Here is a 12,321-nt window from a genome sequence, read left to right as displayed (position 1 = left end):
TTTAAGGATAAAACAGAACCAATGGAGCATTTTTTGATCAGGTTGGAGAAGGCAATTTCAGAATTAGTCTCTAATGCTGCTTCCCAGGTTAATTTGGCAAAGACCCCTTTCACTCAGTTTGATGCTGGTATCCTGGTGGGTTGGCCTTTGATCAAATTTAGGCCTGCTAATGAGCTTATGAGGGCTTATCCTCCTAGGGTGGGTGATAAAAGTCATGTGCGGATTCTGCTAGACAGGGGATGGACCAAGATCAACTTTGATGCGGCATCAATGGGGAATCCCGAGATCTCTGGTGCAGGGGTCATAGCTTGTGATTAGAATGGTAGTGTTCTTGCTCTTGGAGAAAAGAGATTGGTGGATGGTTCTAACAATGAAGCTGAGTGTCAGGCGGCAATTGAAGCAATTCTTTTGGCAAAAAAAATTAGAGGTGAAAAAACTTCATCTTGAAGGGGACTCACAGATAGTGGTGAATGGCATTGCTAGGGGTAGGGTGGAGGCTTGGCACCTGGATAAACATATTAGAAGTATGAATAACCTTCTAAATGGGTTTGAGGATTTTAAGGTATCACATGTTCTAAGGGAATCGAATGCTAAGGTTGATAGGCTTTCGAAACGTAGGTGCAAATGGTTCCTTGGCTAATCATTTTAATTTCTTGGAAGACTTAAGGGATTTGGGTCCCTTAGATTTTGGATGAAGGTGCTTTGAGTTTTAAAGGGGAACCCAAGACGTGGTGTTGAGATTTGTGTGATCTATTTTAGATATGCATGATGGAGGGGTGGGGATGGCTCACGTGGTTTGTGTTCATCGCACTAGCAGCAAGTTGCGTAATGGCGACACAGGTGCAATGATGTTAGTGTATGGTTTTTTGGTTTGCTGATGATGCATGATATGAGGTGGTGTGTGCGATGAAATTAATGTTTGGGGTGGCTGCAGATTGTTTATTTAGGCCCTTGTTTTCTTTTTTGGCATTGTGTAGAGGACTGTAGTGGCTCTTGTGAGTCTTGTGTTTTGGCTGCGAGATAGGGGAAGGATGGAAGCCAATTTTTTGTTGCTTACAGAAGGCCAAATGCTTGCATTTCGAGGCACAATCTCAAGCAACCACTTGATGAATGTTTTTAGGGTGGATGAGGAAGATTTCTGGAGGGTTGTTCACCTGATGTTTGGGGAAGAATTCCTGGACACTGACTGTCACCCGCAAACAAATTTGGATGTTTTGTCCCTGTTCGTGGCTCTGGCTCTGATGGTGGGAGGTTCAAAGGAGGAGGTGTTGCAGGTGGCATCCCTAGTACTGAGACCAAAATGGTCGGGTGGCCCGGCGGAGGTGGTGGCATGCGCAGAGATTGGAATGGGTCTGAGAATGGAGCTAGGGTCATTGAAGCGCTTAGGCGGGGGGAATGAAGCAGTGCAGCCTCTGGTGGTGTGGTCGGCTTCTCGCTTGGTGGAATTCTAGATGGAGGATGCAAGGAATGGGTGGCAGGAAATTATGGACTTTGTGCGGAAGTTGGGACTGGTGGAGAGAGCGAAATTGCGTGGCAAGCAAACCCCGGTGAAGTCGCAGGCTCCGATTGGTGAAGATGGGCGGTTGTTGGTGTGTCACCAAATCCCGCAGAAGAGTGCAAAGGTGGTGGATCACAGTGAGCTGCGAGGCGGATGATCGGGAACCACGACAGGTGTCTAGATGGAGCTGCCCGAGGCAGGACCCAGTCAGGCCATTCCCAATTTCTCTAGGGAGGAAGCCCTTGGCTGGTTCCAGTAGGTTGGTTTCCTGTAGGTCGTCAGTTTTTTGGGTGGGGTTTCCTTGTTGTAAGGAATGTATCTAGAATGGTAGGCTTTGTAGGTGTGGTTTTTGTCTTAGGTTCTTTTTGTTATTGTAGGGGTGAAACCCCATTTTGTGGAATGTTGCTGAGCAGTTGAAGGCATGTATACTTTCCTTTCAAGCAATATAAAACTTAAACCTGTTATTGATAAAAAAAAAAAAAAGAATCACGATCATAATATAATTGATTAATTTTTTTTTCAAATATTTTATAATCATTTTAAGTTTTCAAGCAAGAATTATATTATGTTTATGTATTGCAATATTAAAATTAAGTAATTGTGTACTAAAACATGAATTATTTAATTTTATTTTAAATTCTAATTTGAAAAATTAAATCTAATGTAAATTAATTAAACATATTCTAATTAATTATAACTCAAGTTTTAATTTAATTAAAGAATTATATAATTATAATGATAATGATAATGATAATATAATCTAAATAATTATAATTTAAAAAATAAAATATAAAAATAGACCTAATTTTATATATAATATAAACTTACAACTCAAACCTCAATGAAATAATTTAATTGTGTTAACTTACTATTAAAATTATTAATGTAAATAATACTAATAAATTTTATTTTAGAATGTATATATAATTTTTATTATAATAAAATAATTTTTATTATAATAAAATAATTTTAATTTTTTAATTTATATTTTATATATAAAACTATTTTTATTAAAATAAAAATTTAATTTGAATAAATATCCATTACATTTATTATAAAATTATTCATGAAAAAATTTAAATTACACTCATTGATTGAAAAGTTTAAAGACTTATATTCTAGACCACAGATGTGATATACAAATAACTATCAGTTGCAGGGGGAGTGCCTGCAACAGGAGGCCGATAGGTCTGATTGTTAAGGGAAAATGTTAGTAGATGTATTAGATTTGTTATATTGAGAAGTAAATTGTATTGTATAAGTAAATAACCAAATTCTATTAATGTCAAAAAGTTAATTGTACATAACCCAACCAATGGTTGTTCCCAAAGTTGAAAATTTTCCACCCACCATCCCCCATGCTGGTGTATGCAGCATGATGTACTTGAAGAAAATGTTATGAATATTGTTTAACAACTTTTTTTTGTAGGCTATAATATTCCCAACCAGTTTTTTTTGTTGGACCCAGAGTATTGTTGTTATCCACCCTCCACCCCCCATGCTGGTAAGAGCAACATGTTATATAGCCTTTTGTTGAATTCCATGTGATCTATACGATGAAAGACTTGCATCAATGTTTCATTTATATAAGTTAGATTTGGATATCATGTAAGTTTGGTGAAGTTAAATACTTTGAAAGTCATGAAAATTTGAAAGTCAACACTTTTTAGTAATATAATACCTTATGGATGTGTAATTGCAGAATTGGAATGTCATGTATGGTTCATGTCAGTATTTGTTTGTTGTGAGAGAGGTTTTTTGCAGATAACGTTTTGAAAATAATAATTAAATTTGGTTTAAGATGTGAAAGCAAGTTAATTTTCCCAAGTGGCTATGATATAGTTATCTACCTAACAGTATTTTGTATTCTGAAAATATTTACATACCTTGATAGTAATGAGTTTGGTGTATTGCCTGTTGTTCTTTATGGCAAGCTGAATTGTTCAGTGAAGAGAACCTGAAAGTGTGAAGGGGTGTTAAAGAGAGAAGGCAGTTAATAGGTACAAATTGAAAACCTTGAGAAAGCATAATACAAGAAGGTTTACATATCGTTAAAGTAACGACCTTGCTGCATTTGATGCTATTCTTTAGTGAATGTTCAATTATTCAATCAAAATAACTTGAAGGTCTAAATGAATGTTAATGAGAAAAGGTAGGTAATGATAAATAGTATAATACTTATCAATTGTAAAGAGAGATACAGTGAGCAAATACCATCAGAAATCATTATACGTGTAAAAGTGAACACGTGCCTTGCAAACTGAAATTGGTCAAATGTACAAACAGTTAAAGAACATAAACAAAACAAGAAACCCGGAAGCACAGTACAAAAAATTTGAAGACTGTTTCATACCTTGAAATTATTGAACTTGCAGAGTGAAAGTGGTCACATCCAGAAATAGTTAAAGAACATAAACAAAGTAAGAACCTTGTATTAGTACATCATTATTTAAAATAAAATGTATTGAACAAGTGGCTAATATTTGTAATTGTTATATTCATATGATGCTATTCTTTATTGAAATCTCAATTATTTAATCAAAAGAACTTGAAGGTGTAAAGGATTGTTAATGAGAAAAGGTAGGTAATGATAAATAGTATAATCTACAAACGGTTAAAGAACATAAACAAAGCAAGAAACCTAGAAGTAGAGTAGAGAAAATTTGAAGAGTGTTACATACCTTCAAATTAATGAGCTTGGTGTATTGGATGTTGTTCTTTTTGAAAGCTAATCTTCACAAACTATAATAGCTGTGAAATGGAAGAGGTGTCTTGCAGACTGAAGATAAACAAAGTAAGAATCTTGTATTAGAACAACATTAGTGAATATCAAACGCATTGAACAAGTGGGTAAAATTTTTAATTGTTGTATTCATATGATGTTATTGTTTACTGAAAGCTCAATTATTCAATCAAAATAACTTTAAGGTGTAAAGGAATGTCAATGAGAAAAGGTAGGTAATGATAAATAGTATAACACTTACCATCAGAAACCATTATATGTGTTAAAGTGAATAGGTGCCTTGCAGACTGAAAGTGTATTGGAACCTGCGATAAATAAGAATGTATGAGAAACTAATTGTGGAAAATAGGAGGGGAAAAATTTGTTGAAAGTTACAAAATATTTGAATAGGAAGAGGGTGTTAGGTGTGTACCTTTTGTTATAGAATTGGCACATGTAAAAGGCGTCTTCACTTGCATAGACATTAGTTGTGTTGTTGATCCTGAAAAGTAGAAATATTGTTTTGTGTTGATACATTGAATAGAAGATATACAATACATGAAAACATAATGAAGATGTGATTTGCACACCTGATTGTATTTGTTCTATAGGTATGTTTATTTTGTTCTGTTCAAAAGCTGAAGCAAGCGGGCTTCCTTAGCCTTTTGTAGTACTGTTGATGTTGCACCTTTCAATCGTGAGTATCTTTGGTAGGTGAAGGCTGGTTGTATACGTAGGTGTTCAATTGCTTTTACTCTTGAAAGTGTTGTGAATGTTAGGCCTTGTTTCTCTATTTTGCCGATGTCAATTGTGGCAAAGTCTAATGTCAGCCCCTGTGACTTGTGAATAGTAATGCCCCATGTCATTGCTAGTGGAATTTGTGTGCGGTTTGCTCTAGTAATTGGTGGAATTGGGACATGTTTTGGATTTTGTGGATCCCATGAAGGCCCAGTATAATGTTTGAAAAGAACAACCACATATTTTGGCAAATTAGGTGGTTTGGAAGCTGCATCGTAGACAATTTGTTTGATTTGACCTAAAGCACCATTTACAAGGCCAACTTCTATCCATAAATTTGCAATAAGCATAATTTCTTGGTCTATAGAAAGAAGAATTTCAAATGCTAGTTGTTCTTCTTGGTGTGCCTGCTTATCTCTTTGATGGGCAATGATTGTTGTTGCACGTGCAATGGGTGAGTGCAATTGTGTTAACATCTTTATGTTGTGTGCACTTGAAGCTGCATTTGTTGCAAATAAATGCTTCTGTTGGCTGAAGTGATTATTTTGTTCAAGTGTCAAAGCATGGGTTGACCGCAATTGAAGGGATTCCCAGTCTGTTTGTAATGGTGTTGAGTTGCGGATATTAAACAATATTTCATGGAAACTTATCTGTGAAGAACTTGTGCCTTGTTGATGAAATGGAATATCCAAGGTTACAACAGTATTGAATGTGTGCCATAGAGCCAGTGCCATCAAGTGAGATGCGTATAATGGCTATCCATAACTGGGGGAAGCTATGCAAGATCACCAACCAAAATGACTGAGATACTTGCAAATGATTCATGTTGCCTGCTAGGAAAAGCTTCTCGCAATCTTTTATCAATCTTAATGAGTAATTGAGGGCCAACAAAGCTCATTTCATCTATTAATATGTAACGTAAGTGTTTGCATTTCTCTTGAAACATTAATAGGGAATGGCCTGTTAATGGTTTGTATTCTTGAATGGGTATATGGAGGGCAGCATGGATTGTGGTTGCTTGGATATTATATGTAGAGACACCTGTTGGTGCTAGTACAAGCAAAGGGTATTGTGCATGATCTGAATTTGAATTTAACTATGTGCATATGCAGTCAATAAGAAATGAATTTCCAGTGCATGTTGTGCCTTGAATGATTAATCGTAATGGTGAAGAATGTAGGTTCTGTTCAGCATGAGATTTAATCATATCAAGTGCAATAATTTGGTTTCTGGCAAGCTCATAGTTAGTAGGTGCATTTAAATGCAGGTTGGCAAGATTGTGGGGTGCTTGGCTTTTCTCTGTTAATATAAAGTGAGATGCTTTTGAATGTAGTGGTTCGTCAGGTATACAAGCAGTCCAATCAAATTATAGATCAAAATCACGTCTGCCAAGCATTTGAAGAGCAACAACGTCAAAGTTGTTTGATGCTCCCATTTATGACAAGAACTCCCATTCATACAGATCTTCATGAGTTGATTGTCGAATGTCTTCTGGCTGTAGCTCTTCACCATTTTCAGTGGTAATGTGTTCTTCAAAACTATTTACATGCCATCGTATGTAATCTGTACTTTGAAGATCTTTCCAATTTATGATAATTTCTTCAGCTGAGTTCCTTATATGTAGAGGTATGATTTGAAATAGTTTATAAAGAAGCAATTCACTCCAACATAAACTTTCAAAACTGCTGTCCTCTTCTAAAGGTAAAGATTTGTGTTGCGGGTAGACATTTACAATTGCGAGTAGCTTTCTTTTCATCCATTTAGATGATTTGCGTTGCTCAGAGTATGTATATTACTGGGCTGAATGAAGCAGAGTCAGGTTTGCTAATTCTGATGGCCGTTTCATGTAGTTTGAGATGTAAGATATTGAGGTTTGAGATTCTTCATCACAATTAGCTATGCATTGGAAGATTCTTTTACCAACATTGAGTGTTACAAATTGACGTGTGCAAGACATCAATGGGAGTTTAAGTAGCATGTGACAAGTTTCTTGCGCGCTAATGTCCCTATCAGCAACAATGCTCATGAGAAGTCTTTGGTATGCTAAGAGAATTGTATCATCTTAATTGGTTGTTTTAACTATGCTTTTCAAGATATTAGTATAACTTTTTGACTTTTGTTCAGTTTTGGATGCGTACTTTGAGATATATTGTAGAACTTCTTTTTTGGAGCAGACAGGCTGATAGTCAACATCAGCCCTCCATATAGCGAGCATTTTTGGGTTGTGTACATTCATATGATTATCATTCCTTGCTGGTTTGTATGATGGGTTATTGTTGTGATCTAATATCAATGAGGATTCGTGTTGTTCAGGCCAAGGAGCTTTGTACTTGCATTGAAGGGTTGCATTTTTTTTCCTCAAGCAGGTATACTCTGAACACTTTGTATGTCACTGAACGACATTGACTAACTCAGCATAATCAGTGCAAGGACCGGACCTGGATATGATCTCTGTATCTACAAGACATGGATTTGAAATTGGAGGCATATATTGCCTATTCAAGCGAGCTTCTTCAGGACGTGGATTCCATGTTGTGATGTACTGGTCAAAGAAGTGTTTAACTGATTGGATACTTGCATGGTCTGACCAATCAAGGTTATCAACATTTGGTGCTTCTGGCAACCAAAGAAAGCCATGTATATGTGTAGAACCTCGATGTTGCCATTCATATCTGTACCAGTGGTCAATGGTTTTCAGTTCTTTGACAATGACTTCATCACGAAAGATTTGAAATCTTAAGTGCAAGTATAAAGTTGTAATGTGGGGATTATTGACTAAATTTTTAGTAAATTGTCTTCTGTTGTTGGGTATAGTAGCTGACTTTGTTTTTGGCAATAACTTATGCAAGTCTGGCTATTTTGTATCGGCCGAGCTTAAGGTGAAGAATAGTGTAGGTGCACCTAACTGTTCTATCATTGATGTAAGGTCATGGCAGGACTTGCTCCAAAATGCTCGTGTACCACACAATGAGGCTGCATATCGCATCATATGATTTGGTAATTCACTTGTGGGTGTCTTTTTTAAGTATTCCTTTAGGCCATGAAGATTGTGTGGTAGAGTATCTTGTAGATTAGTCTTGATGAACACAACAGCTGATTGTTGGGATCGATGTCTCATCATAAGGTTGTAGATATAATATCTAAAGAGAACATGTTGCCCAAATCTTTGATCATAATATTTGATCAGGTGCAAAGCATATTCATGTAAATGTACTTGCCTTGTTCTTTGTTGTAGTGGTAAAGCTATTCCAGAAGGGAAAAGTGTTGGGAATGCCATGGAAAGGAGGCCCTTGGTATTGTACTCATTGATAGGCGATGCACTAATTTGTGGCCAAGGAACAACGTTGTTGTTGCTGTCATCTAGATGGAGGATGTTTTTGATCGCATCAAGTTCTGGTATTGATGATGGTAATTGTGGGATAAATGAGGAAGTATTCTCCCCGATTTGTTCTTCACTGTTTATATTCAACAAAGTGGAAGTATCTTGAACAACATCTTCTTGTAGGGAATCGACTGAATGCAGTAGCTCTGTTATGTCAGTGGTTTGGTTTGGCAATAGATGCACTGCATCTGGATCAATGAATACATCCTTGTAGTATTGATCATGTTTCATTTTGTAAGCCAATGCATTCATGACATGAAATCTATTGACATAACAGTCATAACTTAATCCTTGCAAATTGGTTCTACGGACAATTAGAATTTCTAATTGCTTAATATGGCGAGGTAATGTTGTTGCAATTTCAGAAATATCTTGTGGGAAGTTTATTGTATGGCCAAAATATTTGTATTGGCCTCCCTTTGCATGTGTTACTTGTAAAACAGGGGCAATTCTTGATATGAGCATTTCTTCTACTTGAGAGAGAGACTTTAAAATAGAAGGTTGCTCACCTGGGTCCATATTGTTTGATAATGAGAAGTGGTGGAGGCCTTTTTCACCGTAACATCTCATGCACATAAGTACGTGACTGACTTTTTTAATAGTCATGCCCATATACATTTCTTTACAAACAAAACATGGCTGCGTGACCTCCAACATATCAATCTTTTTGCGGAAATTAGACAATGTATTTTGAAATGAAGCAGTCTTCACAACAAGTTCAGGAGCAGTAGAAAATGTTTGATTGAGATTAATTTGCTTAAGATCATTGTTTTCTATTTCTAATAACTTTTGTGAGTTATTGCAAGGTTTGTGACGTCTCAGTTGTCGTTTCTTGGAGATATCGGCTCTGTTCTTTGCATAGTAAGTTCTATTGGTCTAGCTTCTCTTCAATTTGATAGCATCAATTTCTTAAGGGCAAGGCTGGATAGATATCATATTTCAAAGAGAGTAGAGGTATGTCAGGATTTTCATAATTTAAGGTAGTTAACTTTGAAGTATGTATCAAGAATGTATGAAATTTGAAAATTGCTTCATCTATGGTTGTGTGATTTTAGAGGATTTGTCGTGTATGTAAAGTGGTTTTGTGATGTTTATTCGTATGTGTAGTGATCTATTCTATTGTTTGGTTGCTTTTGTTCACTCAACTTATATTTACAGATATTTATATACCTGTAAATGACTTTACTTGAAATGTATGGGTTCTGGAAAGTCATAAATTTACTTTGTAGTGTTGTTCTGCGTATACTTGTTGCTGTTAGCAACTTGGTTTTTCAAAAGTAGCATTGTAATATAGGTATGCATAGATATAGTAATTTCTGATACATACACATGTATGTATACATATACACATGTATATATACATATGAATTAAATATTTGAAGTGCTATATACAAACATATGCACATATATAACTACATATGTATATATCAAAAAAAACTAAGACTATGAATAATTATAGTACACACACACACACACACATATCAGTGTATAGATGTATAATCCGTTGTTGTTCTTAGTTGGTTGTTGTTTTTAAAAGCATGATTCTAATATAGGTATGCACATATATAGTAATTTTTGATACATACAGATGTATGTATACATATACACATGTATATATACATAGAATTTAAAAATTCAATGTTTTGTATATGAACATATGCACATATATAACTACAAATGTATATAACAAAAAAAATATAACTATGAATACTTATATATAGTTATGTACATATACAAGTATAGTTGTGTATCTGCAGAATTCCATAAGTATGAATAATTCTGGTGTTGTATAGTTATACAAATAGATATTAGACAAAAAACAACAATGATATATTTGTATATATGTATAAATTTTATGCAATAACATAGAGTTCAACACATTTAAAAGTAATGAGTATGAGTGTAAATAACTTATGTTAGGAGGAAAAACTTTCAAACAGATAAGAGCTAGATGTAAGAAATGCACATATAGATAATTATAGAAGCAGCCTTGTGTTCGTAAAACGTAATTGTTTGTATATGTAAAACAATTAAATATGCAAATTAGCTAATGTTATAATTGTATTGTAAAGTGAATGTTTAATAATCAGAAAAGATGCATTATAACTCTAAGTCTGTGTACTTAGGCGACCAATTTCTGCAAGTAGTGCATGCGACTCAGCTTTGAAATCAACAGGAGAGACTTTATTGACTGTAACTTTCATCTTTGATTATGAATTATATGTCTCAGTGGAAACCAACAATGTGAAGGAATAGTAATGTGATAGTAGTCTCTTAATCACTGAGCAAGGTGTCTCTATTGTTGTTGCATCATTTTGTAGTGCACAAAGCTGTTTTGCAGTTTTGTGTAGCAAGTGAATGCTACCCTCATCAAATGCAGTGGCCCATAGAGTACCTATGGCATCTTGTAACTTTAGTGGCAAGAGGTAACTATAATTACAGTCTTGCATAGTCATTTGACATCTAGAGTAGAAGCAAGAATCATCAACTTGCTGTGTACATTTTGTTTTTCAAAGCCTTCCATTGACTAATAGTGGACAAGCTGTGTAATAGAAAATTTGGTCAGTTACATTTACAAAGCGCAGAACAACTAGCAAAGTCATCTGAATTGTTTCTGGTTTGATACTCATTCGCTCACGGATTGAAGAAATAGTCATTCTAGTATATTTTCCATCTATGTGGATAGTTTCTTTAACAAAGGCTACAACAAGTAAAGGGTCCTTTCCTCTTAATGTTAGAGGCTCTACTTCTGGAAAAGTTGGGTTGATATGTAATGTGGTTGCAGATGTAATGTTTATAAGCTTGCCATTGAAATAGCCAACACGAGCATTACGCAAAGCAAGGATAACAACACTATCATTGCTCAACATATCTTTCAATTGTAGGTCTTTTTGTTCTACCATTGGACCCCATAGGTTGATGTCAATTGTTGAATAAGATAGATCATTAATTTTCACAACACGTTTGTGTGTTTTACTGTTGTCTTTCCTATGTATTGGAATGATATCTCCAGCATATAGAAAAAGGCCAATTATGTCAACCAACGTGTTATTTGATAGATGAAACAATTCATTAATGGGCGCAAAAAGAGGACGTTGTTGATCTTCTTGTTCTTCATTGCTGCAGTGTTTCAATATGGATGCATTTGCCTCCTTAATGGATTCCTTTGAAATAAGATAATGTGAACCTATGTCCACATAGTTAGAGTGTAACTGAGCTATCTGATCAAAACATGTAATTCTAATTTCACAACCCTCATTGTCAATAATGTCAAAGCTAAACACATGGCCATTTTTTGTGGCTATGCTATATGCTTTAATAGGGCGTTTATGAGTAACTCTGCCTTTGATTGTCCATTTATTTTGGTATGGATTCAAAGTTATGATAGGGCTTATATTTTTAGAAGTTGTTGTTTGTGGGGATGGCAATTCAGTGGTAAACTGAAGAGATCGTTTAGATGTTGATGGCCTATCCTTAGACATCATTTCTGGTTGTTGTTCTTTGAACAGGTATACTGGTTTACCAAAGAATGAGCAATCACTTTGTTTCACTTCCAGACTAAGTATTACAATAGTCCCGTGAAAACAAAAGACTTCTTTTTAAATTACTGTTAATTATACATAAACAAAATTAAAAAAGAAGAAACATATTGTACTTAATAATCATAGTTGATTTCCTACCTTATGTTCCATATGTATCGGCGTGTATAAGTCATTAACTGGAATATGGTGCCTATTTTTAGAATATCTGAATCTATCAGAGCAACATATTTAGAAGGCAAGATTAACAACTGCATGTATGTGCTATCATATAACACTAATTTATGTCTGTCAGTATCATCTGTGTTGTTCTGCATTTTCTGAAATGACAAAACTTGAAGCAATGTTGAAGGAAGGTCATCCCCAACATTGATAGATTGAATTGCAAAAGGGGTAGGGACATACTCTTGGGTTTTTGCCTACAAAAAATAATATGAATATA

General features: G+C 35.0%; 1 protein-coding gene across 1 annotated transcript; it reads right to left on the bottom strand.

Moving 5' to 3' along the window:
• Window positions 1-10,850: 10,850 nt before the first annotated feature.
• Window positions 10,851-11,825, bottom strand: LOC131067886 (replication protein A 70 kDa DNA-binding subunit A-like). The gene has a single exon (XM_058003053.2). The coding sequence runs from the start codon at window positions 11,823-11,825 to the stop codon at window positions 10,851-10,853; it is 975 nt and encodes a 324-aa protein (XP_057859036.2).
• Between the last annotated feature and the right edge of the window lie 496 nt (window positions 11,826-12,321).

This window comes from Cryptomeria japonica, chromosome 6 (genome assembly GCF_030272615.1).
Source record: "Cryptomeria japonica chromosome 6, Sugi_1.0, whole genome shotgun sequence".
Classification (NCBI taxonomy): domain Eukaryota; kingdom Viridiplantae; phylum Streptophyta; class Pinopsida; order Cupressales; family Cupressaceae; genus Cryptomeria; species Cryptomeria japonica.
The sequence above is the reverse complement of the archived record's forward strand: the minus strand, read 5'-3'. Positions and strand labels throughout refer to the sequence as shown.